The 20,858-nt window shown below is 43.1% G+C and overlaps 1 protein-coding gene across 5 annotated transcripts in view; it reads left to right on the top strand.

Annotated features, from left to right (window-relative positions):
- MAP3K5 (mitogen-activated protein kinase kinase kinase 5) overlaps positions 1-20,858 on the top strand; it is a 534,389-nt gene that overhangs the window by 106,918 nt on the left and 406,613 nt on the right. For all 5 annotated transcript variants that reach the window (XR_003941620.1, XM_030198514.1, XM_030198515.1 and 2 more), the window contains exon 2: positions 15,134-15,273. Coding sequence is in view for 4 of the 5 variants with exons in the window: in XM_030198514.1 (XP_030054374.1) it covers positions 15,134-15,273 (140 nt within the window). In the remaining variant the exon portion in view is untranslated. The remainder of the gene's footprint in view (positions 1-15,133; positions 15,274-20,858) is intronic.

Here is a 20,858-nt window from a genome sequence, read left to right as displayed (position 1 = left end):
TCCCTCATTGGATTATTTTGTATACATACTTATCTGTGTCTTAGGAACAAAGAGCTTCCTAAGGCTGAGAATATTCCAACAGAGAGGGGAATATTCATTGGGAGAAAGTTGGTTAAACATGAAGGGCATGGAAGTTGGAAGTAGCAGCAATACAAGGAGAATCAGGGCTGGTAGAATTGAGGAGTTCCAGAGATTATTCCCACTTGAGTGAGGAGCAGCTTAATTGAATATTCAGATTCTCCTGGTCTGCACCAGATCTAAGTCAGTTGCTAGGTGCTGACCAAGGTGGAAAGCCAGCCCTTCTACCTTGGCCAGCCCTTTGATCTGATGTAGCACTTTGAACCAATTCTTATCCCAGAGTTATGGATCTGACTTGCCAGCTTCCCTTACCTACGTTCTAACATGCCAGATGCTGTTCACTTTGGAGGCCTGCTGCAGATATGATTATGACCTGGTGCAATATTTTGGGCCCTTGTTAGGGTAAACCAGTTCCAGGTGAGAAATACTTGGAAAATCAGTAAATTTCCAAACTTAATTACTCCATGTAATATGCTTCTTTTTGAGTCTCTTTAAATCTTAAACAGGGCTCCTATGGAAAGAAAAAATATGATTATAGGTAAAGAACCTAGGACCCAATTTACTTATTTATCTCTTATCCAATACTTACTAGAATTTTGCTAGTTTTGCCTCTACCACCTGCTCTAGAAGCTGTTCTGTCTTCCACTTCCACTATTACCCTGAAGTCATTTCTTCAAGGGTAGGTAGGAGAGAAGCAGGCACACTTGTGGGTGTATCGCTGTTCTGCGATTTTGGAAATCCTTGTGCCTGCTTGTGATTAACCCCGGATGCAGGTCTTTATTTGACCGAAACACCATTTCTTCACGAAGGCGTCGGGTATATTATGTTTGGTTACTGGCATACGGTGCGGTGGGCACTCTTGAAGATAAGTAGTTGCTGTTTTGATATATATATTTTTTGGGATATTATTTGGATATTATTTTTGCTGAGTATTGAATAAAAGTAAAAAAAATGATTGAGAGAGAGAGAGAGAGACATGTTAGCAAATGATTGACGATTCTACATAAGCCATGCCCTGAAATAGCTGAGTGATTTAAGAGCTTATTGCTTGTTCTTATAAATGTCTGATGCCAACTTGCCTTCTCAGTACATTCAACAAAAAAGGTTTTGTAATTCATTTGCTTTGGGAGTCTGCTACACTTATTTACATTTCTCCCCAATATTTATTGACACTTGTGGGTGTTGTCATCCTGATGGCTTATAACTCTCCCTTAGCAGTGGCAAAGCCTTTTCCATATTCTTGAGTATGAATGGGAATTTCCACATTGGAATTCACTCTCTCTTTTTGAGTCTTTTCCATCCACTGGCCATGCCAGATGTAGAGCAGCTCTTTTCAAGGGGGTGGGATGTGGATATAGAGAAACAAGCCAAATCAGACATTGCTTCTCTCTGTCACAAATGGAACCAGTTATCACTCCTCAAGGGAGGACAAAGTAAACATGATTTATCTCCAGCCCTCCCAACGTGTCTTGGCTCTTGTACCCCTGGGACAAGACTCTTGGGTGGGGAAGTCACCCAAGTCACAAAATGCACTTCTGGCTCTGGAATCAAACTCCTTAAATGCATATTATATCTGTAAAGGGAACAAAATTCTTCAAAGGCTCTTAAAAGGAGCAGGGACAACCTATTGCACAGATTTAAGTAGGGAATGGTGAATGCTGCCTGCCTCGCTAGTGTGGCAGCCCAGTCAGTCATTTGATCTCCACAGTGAGAGCACATAGGGCTCTCGCAACTGTGCTGGGCTGGTTCCTGTTCCAGACTCACACAGTCCAGGCCAATGGACTTTTGTCACCCATAGGGCTCTCGAGAAGAATTCATAGCCTGTTTTGATTTTAGGAAAGCTCTAAAACTTTTCTTTTTAAGAAGTTTTATGATTGAAATATGTTAACTTTCTTGTATTTAATGACTGGCTGTTAATTCGCAGGGTCTTTCTTCTTGCTTCTTGTTGTGATCCGCACTGAACTCTATGGGTAGATGCGGAATATAAGGGAATATAAGAAATGAAGTAAAGTAAAAGAAAAGAAAAGACAAAGGGGCCATCAGTCTCACAGCTCAAGGAGAGTAATCAAGATTTCTATAATCGATTATCTTTCTACGGGAACTAATAGCCCTGTTGGTCTACTACTACTACTACTATTTAGCATTTCTATAGCGCTACAAGGCGTATGCAGCGCTGCACAAACATAGAAGAAAGTCCCTGCTTAAAGAGCTTACAATCTAATAGACAAAAAATAAAGTAATCAAATCAATTAATGTGTACAGGAAGGAGGGTAGGTGGAGGCGAGTGGTTACAAGTGGTTACGAGTCAAAAGCAAGGTTAAAGAGGTGGACTTTCAGTCTAGATTTAAAGGTGGCCAAGGATGGGGCAAGACGTAGGGGCTCAGGAAGTTTATTCCAGGCATAGGGTGCAGCGAGACAGAAGGCGCAAAGTCTGGAGTTGGCAGTAGTGGAGAAGGGAACAGATAAGAAGGATTTATCCATGGAGCGGAGTGCACGGGAAGGGGTGTAGGGAAGGACAAGTGTGGACAGATACTGGGGAGCAGCAGAGTGAGTACATTTATAGGTTAGTAGAAGAAGTTTGAACAGGATGCAAAAATGGATAGGGAACTAGTGAAGCGACTTGAGGAGAGGGGTAGTATGAGTAAAGCGACCCTGGCGGAAGACGAGACGGGCAGCAGAGTTTTGAACCGATTGGAGAGGGGAGAGGTGACTAAGTGGGAGGCCAGCAAGAAGCAGATTGCAGTAGTCTAAACGAGAGGTGACAAGCGTGTGGATGAGGGTTTTGGTAGAGTGCTCGGAAAGAAAGGGGCGGATTTTACGGATGTTGTAAAGAAAGAAACGACAGGTCTTGGCGATCTGCTGGATATGAGCAGAGAAGGAGAGAGAAGAGTCAAAGATGACCCCAAGGTTTCGAGCTGAGGAGACAGGGAGAATGAGAGAGCCATCAACAGAAATAGAAAGCGGGGGGAGTGGGGAGGTGGGTTTGGGGGGAAAAATGAGAAGCTCAGTTTTGGTCATGTTTAATTTCAGGTGGCGTTGAGACATCCAGACAGCAATGTCAGACAAGCATGCTGAAACTTTGGTTTGGATGCAAGGTGAGATATCAGGGGTAGAAAGGTAGATTTGGGAGTCATCAGCATAGAGATGGTAGGAAAAGCCATGGGATGAGATTAATGAACCAAGGGAAGAAGTGTAAATAGAAAAGAGGAGGGGACCAAGAACAGAACCCTGAGGTATGCCGACAGGCAGAGGGATAGAAGTAGAAGAGGATCCACCAGAGTGAACACTAAAGGTGCGGAGGGAGAGGTAGGAAGAGAACCAGGAAAGGACAGAGCCCTGGAATCCAAGTAAGGACAGGATATCGAGGAGTATGCTGTGATCGACAGTGTCAAAAGCAGCAGAAAGATCAAGAAGGATGAGGATGGAATAGAGACCTCTGGATTTAGCCAGGAATAGGTCATTGGAGACTTTAGTAAGCGCAGTTTCGGTTGAGTGGAGAGGGCGAAAACCAGATTGTAGTAGGTCAAGAATAGCATGTGAGGAGAGAAAATCAAGGCAGCGATGGTGAACAGCACGCTCAAGTAATTTGGAGAGAAAAGGGAGGAGGGAGATGGGTTGGTAGTTAGAGGGACAAGTAGGGTCGAGTGAAGGCTTTTTAAGGAGAGGTGTGACCACAGCATGTTTAAAGGCAGTAGGGACAGTTGCAGTGGAAAGTGAGAGGTTGAGAATGTGACAGATAAAAGGAATAAGAGCAGGTGAGATGGCATTAAGAAGGTGGGTGGGAATGGGATCAGAGGAACAGGTGGTACATTTTGAGGAAGAAAGGAGAAGTGTAGTTTCCTCTATAGTAACTTTAGGAAAGGAGGAAAAGGAATAAGGGGAAGGAGAGAGAGGGGAACGGACTAGTGGAGGGAGAGGTGGCGAGGTAGAGAATTCAAGGTTTATCTTTTAAACCTTGTCATGAAAGAATTCAGCAAGGGTCTGAGGAGATAATGAAGGGGGAGTTGGGGGAGGGGGCACCTTGAGGAGAGAGTTCAATGTGGTGAAGAGAAGACGAGGATTAGAGCCAAGAGAGTTGGTTATAATAATCCTGTTTGGCGTGTAGAAGAGCAGATTGGAAGGAGGTCAGCATGAACTTAAAATGTAAGAAATCAGCAAGGGCCCGAGATTTCCGCCAGAGGCGTTCGGCGGAGCGAGTACATGAACGTAGGTAGCAGAAGTCAGCCAAGGTTGGGGTTTTGTACGCCTTATAGGGTGGGTCATCAAAGGTGCAAGAGGTGGTCCATTAAATCTTAAAAGATATGCAACTAAAAATGTGACAAACTCACTAACCATTCAAGTAACCTTGAAGAGCCTAGATCTTAAATACAAGGTCACCCCGTGCTGGGACATGAGCATTCTCAATGACTACACTAATCAGTAGTGGCAGAAGCAACCATCAGTATCTAAGAGTATAAGATCTTATTTATCTAGAAAGGACCACAAAAGCCTCAAGATTACTACTACTACTACTACTACTACTATTTATCATTTCTATAGCGCTACAAGGCATACACAGCGCTGTACACCATACACAAAAAAGACAGTCCCTGCTCAAAGAACTTACAATCTAGATAAGACAAGCAGACAGACAGAACAATTAAGGGTAAGGGGATAAATAGGTGAGGATAAAGGACAGGGCAAGTGAGCAGTGGTTAGGAGTCAAAAGCAGTGGTAAAGAAGTGGGCTTTAAGTTTGGACTTGAAAACGGCCAAAGACGGGGCTAGACGTACAGGTTCGGGAAGTCTATTCCAGGCGTGAGGTGCAGCAAGATAAAAGGAGCGGAGTCTGGAATTTGCAGTAGAGGAGAAGGGGACGAATAAGAGAGATTTTTCTACAGAACGGAGTACTCGAGGGGGGGGGGGCGTAGGGAGAGACGAGAGTGCAGAGGTACTGGGGAGCAGCAGAGTGAATACACTTATAAAGCCTGGCTATATGAATAAGCTTTTCAACTATTTTATTTTTTCATATGTACATTTGTATTAATATTATGTTCATACTGTGGTACTTGTACACCACTTTGTTACCATTATTGTTACTACAATAGCTAAAAAGAAAAAAAGAATAAAAGTAAAGCGGTAAACTCTAATTGAGTCTCCTGGGCACACAAGACCACAGTGAAAAATCGTGTCTCTTAGACCGCGGAAAGAAAAGAACTGATGGGGGCACGCTCGCGTCGTGGGCGGGAAGCCATTCGTGCATGCGCGGTGCATTCGGCCCGCGCAACGGCGCATTCTAGAAAGTTCTTCTTTGCAAGTTCCCGTCTCCTGGGCCGTCGCGGATGACGACCCAATTGTGCAGAATAATCAGCCTTCTTGTCTTCGGAGAAACAAATATTCAGGGATGCTATGTCTCACTCATTAGCAGTGTGTCACACTCATTTGAAAGCTCTCACACTCGTGGAGCCCTATTTCTCACTCAGAGCTTCAGTGCCAGAGACTGATCTTGATCACTGCTTTCATGAGAGGGAAGCCTTAGAGAAGTAAACCAAGTGGTCCGACCAGTAGGAAGAAATCTGAGCACACCTTCCTGCCTGCTGCTTCCCTTTGCCCTCTTCCTTTTCCCTTTACTGTAAGTACATGTGCTCTTAAACCGATGTACATACTTTTAACTACTGGATGGAAGAGCTCAAAAACTGTATCCAAATTGCTCCCCACTTTATCTGTATTCTTTCAGAGGCTTCAGAGAAAAGCCAATATCATTTAATGCTGCCTTGATTCATTTGCAAAGCAATACTACACTTAAAATCATTCTAGATTTATACCCTGGATGTATATCGTCTGAAAAATCTCAATCTTTGGCGTTCACTCTCACTCCTTGGAGTGATAAATCTCACTCTTTGGGATGGCTCACCCTTGACATCTCTGAACATGTACCTCAGTACAGTCCGCTACCTCTAGTTAAACTGTGACCTGTGTACATCATCTCTGGCTACCAGGCAAGAACTTTTTAATAAACTTATACCGCTAGCCTAAGTTATTCCATTTAAACGTGGAGCCAAGGGATTTATTTGCTTTCAGATTTTAGTACATGTGTACAGTAGGACAAAGTGTCTTATAGAGCTATGCTGAGCTCACACATTTCCATTTCCATTTATTAACTTTCTGTACCACCTTTGCTGACTCGCAGACCAAATTGGTTTACAATCTAAAAATTACAACGAACACAGAGAGGGAAAGGAACTACAATAATAGATAGGAAAGAAAGATGCAATTAAAGCAAGTAAAAGAGAAAAAAAATCCCACTGAATTAGGACAAAAACTCTCAAGCTGTCGTGAAAAAACAGTGAAAAAGCCAAGTCTTAAGGCCAATTTTGAATTGTTTTAGCAAAGATTCAGCATGAAGGAATAAGGGCATTGAGTTTCAGAGAGCAGTGAAGTAAAACGCTCAGTGTTTAGTACTTTTCCAAATTGTCAGCTTCTGGGGACAGGAAAATACCTACTTTATCTAAATGAAACTCACCTTGAGCTCCTGGGAAAAGCATATGCTGAATTCAACTCCACATGCCTTCAAATTGCCTGGAAGCAGAAGATAAGTGGCTTGTAGTGTCATCCCCATGGAAACTTCAAGATTCCATAGCCTGACTGCCTCTTGTCTTGACAAAGTCTGAGAGAACCTGAACCTTCCTGCTTCTTGATGTAAAACATCACAGTTTGGTTGCCACTGTGATCCAGTATTATATTGTTAGAGAGTAGTAGATGACCTGAAGCTCCAGGTTTCTGATATAAAAAGTAGCACCCTTTGTCCATGCATCCACACTAAGGATGTGCTGGGGATTAGAAAAAACATAGAAAAATGAAGGCAAATAAAGGCCATTTGTCTTATCCAGTCTGCCCATCCATACCAACTATTATTTATTTATTTATTTAGGTGCATTTGTACCCCACATTTTCCCACAAGAGCAGGCGCAATGTGGCTTACATGAATTCAAGAGGATACAATACAATATATAGATGGCTCAGATACAGAATGTGACAGGAGGGGAAAGAACATGGGATAACACGGGGGAATGACAGAGGGTGAAGCAACCGGCGAATAACCTATTCAGTCAACATGAGAGAGATGTTAAACAGTGGAATTGCCAGTGGAATAAGCCTTATCGAATAAATATGTTTTTAAGGACTTCTTGAACAGTTGATGGTCGACCAGTTGTTTTAGTTGTTTCGACAGAACATTCCAGGTTTTTGGACTGATGTAAGGGAAGGACGAAGCAAAAAGGGATCACTCTTAGAGATCCTATGTACTTGTCTTAGGTTTTCTTGAATTCAGATACAGAGTATCCCCTTTGTATGTTGGAGGACTCCTGCCATAAAAGCAAAGAATGTTTTACACCTAGGGTAATCTGTACTGTCTTGGAGAAAGACTGTACTGATCTCATTGGAGCTTTAAATACAAGGCCTATTTAATGACACTTAAATTGTGCTAACAGGACCACTTTCATATCATTAAAAAAAAATTAAAGAGCAGTAAAAAAGCAGACCACTTGAACTTTATCCTCGTATGTCCTAGAAGCTTTAGAAAAATGGTCTTGTGGTGTGGACTTGGTGGCATCGTTTTGGGATTGCAAGCAGTGTCATCTGGGAGAAATGCTTTACTCTGACTGGTGTCCATTCCAGGCACCTATAAACTGTCAAAAGAGAACTGTAGATTCTTGCTGGTGCTCCGGGCCATTGTTCCAGTTTCCTAGGCTGAATAGGGACAAGGCAGATAACTCCTTCCAACTTCATTGTCCCAAAGAAGGAAGCACCTTTTGTCCAGATTTAGACCTCAAAGGTCTAAACCGCTGCCTCCCGAGTGTCCCGCTTTCTCATGGAGACACTATGAGCAGTCATAGCCTTGGTTCAAGCTGGAGAACTTCTCACTACCCTCGATCTCAACTAGGCTTTCTTGCATATGCCCATGTGGCTACCGCATTTCTGTGCTTTGCGGTGCCTGGCCATTACTTCCAGTTTAGGGCTTTGCCCTTCAGTCTTGCTCTAGAAGCGTTTATTGAGGTTATAGTTGTGGTGGTGGAGTTCCTTAAGCACCAGGGAATCAGAGTTTACCCGTATCTCGATAACTGACTCATTCGTACATTGTCCTGTTTAGACAGCATGGCGGTGATGGGCAATGTTGTCTGTCTTCTGCAGTCTTTGAGTTGGGTGATCAACTTCGAGAACAGTAGACTAATTCCATCGCATATGCTATAGTATCTGAGCATTCTATTCAATAGCACAGGAGAGGATCTTCCTCATGGAATGCAGGAGGTCAAAGCTGGTTCAACAGATTGGTGTTTTCCTCCGTCAAGGCAGGCCCAGGGTCTCGGATTACATCCAGGTCCTAGGGTTGATGACAGTGTTGGTGGAAGTGGTGCCATGGGCAAGGGGAGGAGGAAAGTGGGGCTCATATGTGGCTGATACAGGAATCTCTTCTCAACCGTTTGTTTCCGGTATCACAGAAGTACAACCTTCATCTTCCTTGGATACTGGTTGCCAGACAGATTATGCAGTGGTGGTGGTTGCCTAGAAATTTGACTGCTGGCGCTCCCTTTCCAATAACATAATGAGAGGTGGTGACAATGGATACCAGCAAGTGGTATTGGGGAGCTTGTTACAAGTTACATCTGAAACAGGGCACCTGGACTGTAGGGGTATATTCAGGAGGACAACTAATATGTAGCCAGAGGTACTTAGCTAACAGAATACTACTAAATAACAATTATTCTAGACTCGTTTCTAGGGGAAGCGTACCTCTTTGGCCCTATGGCTAGCTAGCTGTGCTGCAAAAAGGAACAATGCCATAGATGGAATATATTATGATTTATTAGGAATAGAAAAAAATATATATATATATAAGCAGATTACAAAAGTAGATTAGTTAGCAAAATAGATTATCACCAAAATATATACAAAGATATATGATTATCCTATGATTATTCAAACGGACTATCTACATGAGTGATTACACAACCCATCACAATACTGATATCCTATTGATTATTATGAGAACTTACACCACATGTCTTATGCAAAATACACAGTTAGCAGCTAAATTCACAGACATCAGTCCTGACATAAAACCAATCTGTCACAGACAAAAGCCAAGGACTAATTATCCCCATGACCATAGGTAGTATATCCAGTTATCTCACCTTGCCATCTGTTATGGCGGACTTCCAGTGGTAAAGAAGCAGATTCCTCCTTGGAGACTCAAGCTGAAGCCTCAGCAAGTCTCTCCAGTAATAAAGGCCAAGGTCTGTATTCTGGATACAGATGGCACAGTCTTTAGTTAAGGCCGTAAGTTGTAGCTGAGCTAACCTTGTTAGTTTATTACAAGGTCTGCAGTTCACTGGTGTATTAGGAAATCAGTCTCTTGCTCCCTCTCTCAGAGCCTTCTATCCTTCTGCAGGTCTTCTAGTCTTCTTCCTTCTGTTCTTCAGTCCCACCTTGTCATCCAAGGGTCAGATGATACCTGTGGACCAATCACAGATGGTGTAATAATGTCCAGCCAGCTTCATGGTCATGAAGAGAGACCTTTGTTATAGCGAAGAAAGTGTTATCGATGGCATGCAAACTTCCCTGTTGGATCCCATACTCCTGGAGCCATCTTTGTCTCTCTCATCCATTCTTCCCAGGAGATAACTGGGCTAGTTTGCAACAAATAATATGTCCTTGGATGAAGTCATCATGGTATCCTCAGCAGTAATTTTCCTTTGTAGAAAAGCTGGTTTCTGATGGTTACAGATGTATTCAGGCCACAGGCAGAAGTATCCATATTGTTATAACAGAATGGTTCAGGCATATATGGGCCCCAGACCAGCAAAGGTGAGATTGCAGGTAAATACTCCTACAGGATGGAACAGGAGTCTCGGTAGTCAATAAATCACTTGCAGCTCAGGGCAGTACAGAAAGCCTGCTCCCTTTCTGGTGGGGCCCCAGTCCGAGTTGTCTCTGACAGAGTGACGGCAGTGGCTTATATCAACAAGCAAGACAGGACCCACAGTCATCTGAAGGCAGTGGAGGTGGCCTCCTTCATAAGTTGGATGGAGGAAAATCATCTCTGCTTGTTCGCAGCTCACATTGCAGAGTCCTTGAATGTGGAGGCAGATTTTCTCAGTAGGCAGGCCTTGGACTCAAGAGAATGGGAACTGTCCAGCCAGGGGTTTCGGCAAGTAGTGGACTGATAGGGGTTCTTCGCTTCTGGACTTGATAGTGATGAAAAGAAATGTCAAAGTGCCCAAGTGACCTGATTCGACTGCTGAATGGGGTCCTCTCTGTCTTCTGCAGATACCATGGCCTACTGAAGCAAGGTTGATGCTCATGGAGGATCTATTTCCCTTTGGTCTTACATCTTGGCTATTGAAAGGGCTCGATTGAGACAAAAAAGTTATTCTGATTCAGTCATTGCTACCTTGTTTGAGGCTTGGAAATGCTCTATAACCATGGTATATTCAAGGGTGTGGAGAACGAGGGCTGGTGTTCTTAGTGCGGAGTATCTCCCTTCTCTGTTCAAATTGCACACATCCTAGCATTCTCCAAGCAGGTCTTAAGAAAGGATTGGCACTGGGTTCTCTAAACATTCAGGTTGTGCCTTGGGCTTTTTCAGGGGCTGACTACAGAACATGTCTCTTTCGGCTCACTCAGATATCGTTTGATTCATGCAGGGAGCGGGCCTCTTGCGGCCTCCCTTTTGTACACCGTGCCCAGAATAGAACCTTAATTTGGTCCTTTGGGCTCTTCAAAAGCCTCCTTTTGAGCTACCGGAAGGCATCCTTGAAAGATCTTACGCTAAAGACAGTGATCTTGGTGGCTGTTGTGTCGGCACATAGGGTTTTGGAGCTTCAGGGGCTCTCTTGTTGGGATACCTTTCTTTGCTTTTCAGAGTCGGGGAGGGTCTCCCTGCTCATGATTCCTTCCTTTCTTCCAAAAGTGGTATCAGCATTTCATCTCAACCAATCTGTGGAGCTTTTGTCCTTTCATAGAGAGGGCAAGGAGGCTCTGTATTCTTCCTTGAAGCTTCTTGATGTGTGTAGAGTCCTCATTAGATATCTGGAAGTTGTGAATGAGTTTCGCAAATCGTACGGACTGTGCTTTTTGTTAAACAGAGGTTTGGTCTCGTGGCTTCCAAACCCACAATTGCTAGATGACTGGAAGAAACTATCGCGTCCGCTTATTTCCTTGCTTGAAAGCGGGCTCCTCAGGTCTTGTAGGCTCATTCTACTACAGTGACATCCTGGGCGGAGGCTACCTTACTGTCTCTGGCGGATTATTACAAGGTGGTGATGTGGTTGACGCTGCATAACTTTGACAAGCACTACAGGATAGACGTTGGAGAGATATGATAGAGGTCTATAAAATAATGAGTGGAGTGGAACGGGTAGATATGAATCGTTTGTTTGCTGTTTCCAAAAATACTAGGACTAGGGGGCATGCAATGAAGCTACAAAGTAGTACCTTTAATATGAATTGGAGAAAATATTTCTTCACTCAACATGTAATTAAACTCTGGAATTCATTGCCAGAGAATGTGATAAAGGCGGTTAGGTTAGCAGGGTTTAAAAAAGGTCTGGACGGCTTCCTAAAGGAAAAGTCCATAGACTATTATTAAATTGACTTGGGGAAAATCCACTGCTTATTTCTGGGATAAGCAGCATAAAATGTTTTGAACTATTTTGGGGATCTTGCCAGGTATTTCTGACCTGGATTGGCCACTGTTGGAAACAGAATGCTGGGCTTGATGGACCTTTGGTCTGTCCCAGTGTGGCAATACTTATGTACTTATGTTGCAGTGTGCTTGGAAGCCAGTTTTGGGGCTTTGGTCCTCAGGGCGGTGGTGCAAGGATACCACCCACTCTAGGGATTGCTTTTGAACATCCCACAGGTTCTGGAATAGCGGGAAGCTACGTAATGGATGGAGAAATCAGATCTTAATTGACAATCCTTTCCACTATTCCAGAGTCTTGTTCGAGGTTTCTGATATGTTTAGTCAGTGAAAAGTAATGGGTCGAATAACGATTGTCACCTTGCATGGTGCTTCCTGAATATCTCTTGTTCTCTATAAGTTGTCCAGAGCTGAGAGTTCCACACATGTGCTTGTCTGGTTAGTGTTAGGGTTAGCATGGAGTTTAAGGTTGTTTGGGTTATTCTGAGTTTCTCCTTACTGCTTCTCTAAGTAAATACTGAGGAACTGGACTGGATGCTAAGAGAGATATGTCTCAACTCAGTTTTTTCAGTTCTTGTTTCCACCTTCTGGTTGATGAACACAACTATCCCACAGGTTCTGGAATAGTGGAAAGGACTAATGGAAATAAAATTATCAGGTAAGACCTAATTTCAAATCTCTCAACTACTATGTTATCCAAGTCTGTCTGTTCCTATAATATTACTCTCTCCTCTTCTCTTTATTCTCTCGCTCCTCCCATTCCCAGCTCTGTAAGGCATACCACACCCCAACTTTGGCTGACCTCTAGAATCCGCTACTTATGTTCCTTTGCTAGCTCTGCCGAATGCCTTTGGCTGAAATCTCGTGTCCATGCTGGCTTCATACATTTCAAATTCTTGCTGACCTCCTTCCAGTCTGCTCTTTCACTTGCCAAACAGGACTACCACATCCAGTTGTGAAATTCTCTTGGCTCAAGCCCTCGATGTCTCTTTGAGGACAGAGTTCAGTGTGGCAAAGTGCCTTCACTTTCTCCCTAGACCCTGACTGAGTACTTTCATGATAAGGTTCACAAGATTATACTTTAATTCTGAACCAAATCACCGCTCCATCTCTCAGCCCTCTTTGAACACCCTGCTTCCTTTTCTTCCTTTTCCGAAGTCACTGAAGAGGAAACTGCACATTTTCTTTCCTCCTCAAAACTAACTAGTGTTCCTCTGATCCTATTCCCATTCATCTACTTAGCACTCTCCTACTGGTCATCCCTTTTATCTGTCATATCCTTAGTTTTTCACTTTCCACTGCGACTGTTCCTGATGCCTTCAAACATGCCTTAGTCACACCACTCCTCGAAAAACCTTCATTGGACTCTACCTGTGCTTCCAATTATCACCCCATTTTCCTTCTCCCTTTCCTATCCAAGATACTTGAATGTGATTTTCACCGCCGTTGTCTTGACTTTCTTTCATCTGAAACTATTCTTGATCCACTTCAATCTGGCTTTCGCTCTCTTCATTCAAGTGAAACAGTGATTGCTAAAGTCTCCAATGACCTGTTCCTGGCCAGATCCAAAGGTCTCTGTTCTGTCCTCATTCTTCTCGATCTATCTGCTGCTGTTGACAGTGTTGATCACAGCCTACTCCTTAATACGCTGTCCTCGCTTGGATTTCGGGGCTCTGTTCTTTCCTGGTTTTCTTCTTCTTTCTCCCATTGTACTTTTAGTGTATACTCTGATGGTTCCTCCTCCACTTCTGTCCCACTATCAGTTGGTGCACGTCAGGGATCTGTCCTGGGACCTCTTCTTTTCTCCATCTGTACTTCTTCCCTTGGTACTCTAATTTCATCCCATGGGTTTCAGTATCACCTTTATGCTGATGACTCCCAGATCTACCTCGCCACACCAGAAACTTCAGCAGGAATCCAGGCCAAAGTATCAGACTGCCTGTCTGACATTGCTTCCTGGATGTCTCACCGCCATCTGAAACTAAACATTGACCAAGACTGAGATTCTTATCTTTCCCTTTAAACCAACCTCTCCTCTTCCCCCATTCTCTGTCTCTGTGGATAATACTCTCATCCTCCCTGTCTCATCAGCTTGTAACCTTGGGGTCATCTTCGACTCCTCTCCTTCTCTGCACGTATTCAACAGACTGCTAAAACTTTTCTTTCTGTATAATATCACTAAAATTCGTCCTTTCCTTTCTGAGCACACTACCAGTACCCTTATCCACACTCTTATCACCTCTTGCTTAGACTGTTGCAACTTGCTTCTCACAGGTCTCCCACTAAGTCATCTCTCTCCCTTCAATCTGTTCAAAATTCTGCTGCATGACTTATAGTCCACCAGTGTCGCTATGCTCATATTAGCCCTCTCCTCAAGTTATTTCATTGGCTCCCTATCCGTTTCCTCATATAGTTCACACTCCTCTTATTGACTTACAAGTGCATTCACTCTGCAGCTCCTCAGTACCTCTGCACTCTTATCTCTCCCTACACTTCTCCTCAGGAGCTCTGTTCACTGGGTATATCTCTCTTACCTGCACAATTCTCCTCCACTGCTAACTCCAGACTCCGTTCCTTTTATCTTTCTGCACCATATGCCTGGAATAGACTTCCTGAGCCGGTATGTCAAGCTCCATCTGTGGCCGTCTTCTATCTATGCTAAAAGCCCACCTTTTTGATGCTGCTTTTAACTCCTAACCCTTACTTAGTTGTTCAGCACCCATGTTTTATCATTCTCACCTTATTAATTCCCTTATCTCTCTATTTGTCCTGTTTGTCTGATCTAGTTAGATTGTAAGCTGTTTCAAGCAGGGACTGTCTCTTCATGTCCAGTGTACAGTGCTGCATATGCCTAGTAGTGCTATAGAAATGATAAGTAGTAGTAGTCATAGCAATTTTTCCTTACATTATATTACTGCATATTTAAGCTCAGAATGTTGCTTGGGGTCCTACTAAGATAACAGGGTTGAAATGCTGATTAGATTTGTGCAGTTTTTCATTAAACTGTAGCTTAAAAAGCATACATTTTTTTGTTCCAGGTTTTCATAAGTGGCATCCACTTCATTATGCTCACCATTTTACATGTAAGTGTAAAAATAAAACTGTATGCAGTGTATCTTTCTCAGATGCACAGTGAAGTTTTATTATCTATTCCCTGCAGTGGTATTTTATCATTTTTCTTGGTAAGGAAATGTGACTTAAGAGGAACAGAAGCTGTGAAAAAACCCACTTCCTGGTCATTATATATGTAAAAATAAACCATATGGAAAGGGAAATTCCCTTTGTGTTCTTGTTATGAGATTCAGGTTTAAAAAAAAAAGAATGGTTTAAGCACCTGTTTAATGATGGCCTTTTCCCTTTTTTTCTCTGTCTGTAGATATTGCGGTGGTAGAGATGAGTGATGCCTTCCGTCAGCCTTCCCTATTTTATCACCTTGGTGTGAGAGAAAGTTTCAGTATGGCCAACAATATTATCCTGTATTGTGATACAAATTCAGAGTGTCTACAGTCACTGAAGGTAGGTACAAGCTGGAATGCTTCGAACCCAAACCTACTATTAATTCTCTCACCTTTTATTACCCGGTGCCTCACTTATATACTGTATAGTTGTGCTCATTGGTGTGATAGCCAATTAGCATAGAAGCTGCACATATTAAAAAGATTTTGATGTATGTATCAGCAAAGAATTTTTTGTTGATGGATATTCCAGATATGTGACTTGCAGGTCTCATTTCTTAACATAAGCCAAGTATTTGTAATCTCAGGTACTGCACATAGAAAATGGTTAAAATTAGTGTTGCTGTTATCTGTTTGTATTTAAGAGATAGTTTGGTATTGATTTCTTTGGCCACAGCCCTTTCCAAACTTGGTCTCAACCCGTTTATTTATGCAGATGATGTCACTATCTTTATCCCTTTTAAAAAAGACCTAAGTGAAATTACCAATGAAATACGACTAGGATTACACACCATGCTTGATTGGGCCAACTCATTTAAATTCAAACTCAATACTGAGAAAACTCATTGTCTTATTCTCTCCTCTCCCTATAACAAATTCATGCCCCCAACATTAATCACTCCTGAGCTAGTCTTGCCAGTCTCGGAGTCCCTAAAAATATTAGGTGTCATTGTTGATAGAAACTTAACCCTGGAGCAACAAGCGAACTCTACAACCAGGCAAATGTTCTTCTCGCTTTGGAAGCTAAAACGCATATGACTTTATTTCCCCAGAGAGGTATTCTGCAAATTAGTTCAATCACTAGTCATAAGCCGCCTTGATTACTGCAATGGTATTTATGGTAGAGGTATGCTCCTAAAAAAAAACTACAAACTGCCCAGAACACAGCGGCTAGGCTCATCTTTGGAAAATCAAGATTCGATAGTTCAAGGCCACTGCGTGAGAAGCTGCACTGGCTTCTTGTGAAGTACCGAATCGCTTTTAAAATGTGCACTCTGGTGCACAAAATCATCTATGGTGAAGCCCCTGCTTATATGGACACCCTAATTAACCTGCCGCCTAGGAACCCTCACAAATCAGCTCGTTCGTACTTAAATCTCCATTACCCAGTTTTTTGTGGCTTCAAGTATAAGACCACCTATGCATCCACCTTCTCCTACCTTAGCACTCAATTGTGGAATGGGCTGCCTCAGTTGGTCAAACTTACTCGTGATCACCCGACCTTCAAGAAGCGCCTCAAGACCTTCCTTTTTGGTAGAGCATACGCTCCAAACCCACCTGGCATCTCTTCCTTCTGAATTCTAACTGTCGTAGCGACATACTGATCACCGCTACTCTTTCCCCTTTTCCCTCCTTGCTATTTCCCTTTTCTCTTACAACATTGATTGTTTGCTGAATTGTTGTATGTTTTTATAGACTGCTGTACGCCACATTGAGCCTGCCCATGGGTGAGAATATTGTGGGATATTGTCACGTTCTCAAAGCTGGAACTAGGTTTGTGAGCCCTTGGGCCACTGCCAAAGAGCGGCAGTGGCAGGCAAAACCACCCCGCACCGGAGACTAGGCAGAACAGGACTGGAACCCTGGACTGGAGTTGCTGCAGAGGCAAACAAGCAGGAATAAGCAGAGCAGGCACACTTAAACTTCACCTGCACTTGGCCGCCTTTCACCAGGAGTTGAGCCCCTGACTGCAGGTGGCCGGCAGAACTTACTGGACAAGGCAGGACTGGATACCCACTAGGCTGAACCAGGACTGAGGGGAAAGGAACATACAGGGGCAGCAGGGCAAGGAAGGGGAAGCTAAAGGGCAGGACTGAAAGCTGCAAGCAGCCACTAAAAACGGGGAACAAAACACTGATGATATGACACAGAACTGAAAGCTGCAGAGCAGCCATAAAGACACAGACAAAGACTAAACACAAAACTATAACCCAGAGACAGGACTAGCAAACAAACAACAACTTAATCTAAACTACACACAGCCTAACTAGAAACAAACAAGAATCTCAGGCAAGAACTTAAACAAAAGTGCAACAAGCACCAACATACCAGGGCCTAAGGTGATGCAAAGGCAGAGAATTTCCAACTGACTAATAACATAGTAACATAGTAGATGATGACAGAAAAAGACCTGCATGGTCCATCCAGTCTGCCCTACAAGATAAACTCATATGTGCTACTTTTGTGTATAGCTGACCTTGATTTGTATCTGCCATTTTCAGGGCACAGACCGTAGAAGTCTGGCCAGAACTAGCCCCGCCTCCCAACCAACAACCCTGCCTCCCCCCATCGGCTCTGCCACCCAATCTCGGTTAAGCTTCTGCTACAGCCCCCCCCCCCCCATCACTGCCACCCCCTCCACCCGATCACTGCCGCCCTCCCCCATTGCTGCCGCAACAGGAAATACCTTGGCTGGCGGAGATCCCGAGGCCCCTCTCATAGTACTTGCATTGGGCCAAAGAAAGTTTCCTTCTGAAGTTTGTAAGGTGAAGCCTGTAAGAAGTCTATCAAGGGAGCTGGGGTGGTGGACTCTGGTCCTGGGGAACTGAGGAACTGAGTTCAATTCCCACTTCAGGCACAGGCAGCTCCTTGTGACTCTGGGCAAGTCACTTAACCCTCCATTGCCCCATGTAAGCCGCATTGAGCCTGCCATGAGTGGGAAAGCGCAGGGTACAAATGTATCAAAAATAAAATAGATACTATTGGAGATTCTACATGGAATGTTGCTACTACTGAGATTCTATTGCTATTCTGTTGCTACTGTTGGAGATTCTACATGGAATGTTGCTACTATTGGAGATTCTACATGGAATGTTGCTATTCCACTAGCAACATTCCATGTAGAAGGCTGCGCAGGCTTCTGTCTCTGTGAGTCTGACATCCTAAGCCCCGCAGCAGCTGAGGCTCACTGCAGCAATCACCTGGCAACTAGCTTTGTAGGTTCAATCCAAGCAAGCAAGTCTGGCAGCCCGGAAGATCCGGACCGGACTAGGCTGAAATCTGGAACGGGTGACAACCAGACAGTCCATTGCAGCCACCAGGTCTGGCCACCAGGTGGCGAGAGGAAGGAGAGCACGAAACATGGGCACAACCGTGACAGATATAAATACTATAAATAAATAAATAAATAATGACTGTGTGTTTGCAGCTTCAGTTAGTAGAGATGAGCTCTAAAACGGGAAAATGGGCCAGCTTTACTTTTATGTTAGTCAGAGGTAGAGCTGAATAGCAAGTCTATATATCAGAAATTAACAAAAAATCTCCCTAACCAAAAAGGAAAACAAAATGATGCAAAAGTGAGTAGTAGTAATATCTGGGTGGTTGTTTTTTAGCTGCACACTTCAGGTGAGAAATAGTTCATCCTCTAAAGATTAACTTCATAGACAGTTCTAAAAGCTATAATGGACAAATTTTGAACTAATATAAAGTTGTTGCATCAAAATTCTTAATTTAAATTTAAACATTTTCAATTTAGGGGGAAAGTTATCCATGTGGGCTCTCATTAAGATGTGCAATTTTACTGTTAACCCGTTATTAAGAACTAGGTTTCATTGCATAAATTGGAACCTAAGTTAAAATAGTATGTTAGTGGTAAAATAACACATCTTAATGGTAACCCAAATTAATAACTATGCCCGTTAATATTTCAAAGTGTATCTCTTTTTGAAGTACTAAACAGCCTTTCCTGACTAACCACCTTGGTTTTACTTGCCTTTGTGTCTCATCTGTTCCTTGATTATTCATATTTTGAGATGCCTGTCCAAAACAATTAGCAAATGCTTATACATCCTAGGGAGCAGAAGTAATTGCTGATGGGGATATTTTTAAGCTACAAGTGTATTTCCGTTGCAGAACAGGTTGGAGAGGAAGAGGGGAAGATTGCGTGGTTTGGGTTTGTGTGGGGTCTGATAATGTATTTTTATGCTGATAATGCGCTTTGGAGATGTATTTATAAATGTAAGTAAATACATATATACTTTCTCAGGCCTGGCCATTATCCCCCAAATTCGATAAATGGTGCCCAAAGGTAGGCACACAATTGGGTTATAGAATAGGGACAGTTAACTAATTGGCACTACATTGGCAAATGGTGATAACCAACCCATAATTGACCTTAACAAATGGCTAACTTCTCTCATTTGCAAATGCAGCGAGGGTGTTAATGTGGGAGGGGCGTGTCAGGGATGTTCTGACTATTCTACTTATGTGCTCAGGTGCTACGTTTAGTCGCCACCATTTATGCCTGTCATAGACTTGATGTAAGTGATTGTGCCTAAAGTGTTGTGCTCACTAGTATTTTTTTTTAACAGATTTGTTGTGCAACTCTGCCGTTGCAGAATACTTAGTGCCCAGTTTTTTGTTGTATAACTTTAAGTAAATATGCCCCCTTCATAATTCTGTGTTGTGGTTGTACTTGATTAAGTAGCAGCTTCTCTAAAATTTCTACTTACCATATATACTTGAATATAAACCTATCCCAAAATAAACTGAGAGAAGTTTTCTCCCCAAAAGGAGGGAAAAACTGTTTAAGTATAAACCGGGGGCGGGGGGGGGGGGGGGGGGAAGGGTTTAATTCAATTGAATGAGAGCAAGCTTGGTTTCATGCTCAGTTCTCATCTCTGAAACTCCTGGGTGTTTGCAGGGTTCTCCTTCTATATCTGGAAGTCACCAGTGTCTTTTGCAGGTCGAATAGGCTTTTTGTCCTTTTTGGGAAACAGAGATTGGGTCTGATTAGCATCCAAGATCAAAATTGCATGATGGCTAAAGGAGACCATCATATTGGCCTATCTACTTGCGGGGAAGCAACCCCCTTCGGAGTTGAAGGCTCACTCTATGAGGTGTACAGCAGCCTCCTAGGCAGAAACCACTTTGATTTCCCCAGCGAACATCTGCAGGGCTGTGACATGGTCAGTGCTGCATACTTTTGCTAAACTTTATCGGGTGGGCATTGCCGCTTGTTCTGAAGCTGTTTTTGGTGCCTCAGTGCTGCAGGTTGCAAGACTGGGGATCCATCTTTTTTAGGAATTGCTTTTGAACATCTCACAGGAATAGTGGGAAGGCTTGTAACGGAAGGAGAAATTTGTCTTACCTGATAATTTACTTTCCATTAGATCTACTTACTATCCCAGGAGTCCACCCATGTTTCTGAAATTTTTCTTTTGACCCAAAGGATTCTACAGTGGCTATTGGTCGCTCTTGTAGTGCCTTCTTATTTGCCCATTGTGCTCTGGGCTCTCTCTACACAGATTTGGAAAGGCACACTGTTATGTTGTATTGTTATATTTTGTTAAACTTGTTGAAGTTCCAGGAAGTGTTTCTTCTACTGCTTGTCTACATAAATAATGAGGAACAGAGCTAGTTTGGCTGGGAATATAAGGCACAGCTCAGTTCTTTGTTCTCTATCTCCACCTACTGGTTGATGGACAAGACTATTCTCATAAGTCCTGGAATAGTGGAAAGATCTAATGGAAAGAAAATGTATTTATTTATTTATTTTTCCTTGTCATCAAGCAGATGAAGCCATTACGTATGGTTATGTCCATCAACCAGCAGGGGAGATAGAGAGCACTCAAACTTTCACAGTGCCCTCTTGGCCAGCTAGCTCCACTGCCTCTTCAGTATTCTCTATCTCCCTTAGCAGGGTGG

The sequence above is a fragment of the Microcaecilia unicolor genome, chromosome 3 (genome assembly GCF_901765095.1).
Source record: "Microcaecilia unicolor chromosome 3, aMicUni1.1, whole genome shotgun sequence".
NCBI lineage: Eukaryota > Metazoa > Chordata > Amphibia > Gymnophiona > Siphonopidae > Microcaecilia > Microcaecilia unicolor.
Note: the sequence above shows the minus strand (reverse complement) of the source record. Positions and strands in the feature narration are given on the sequence as shown.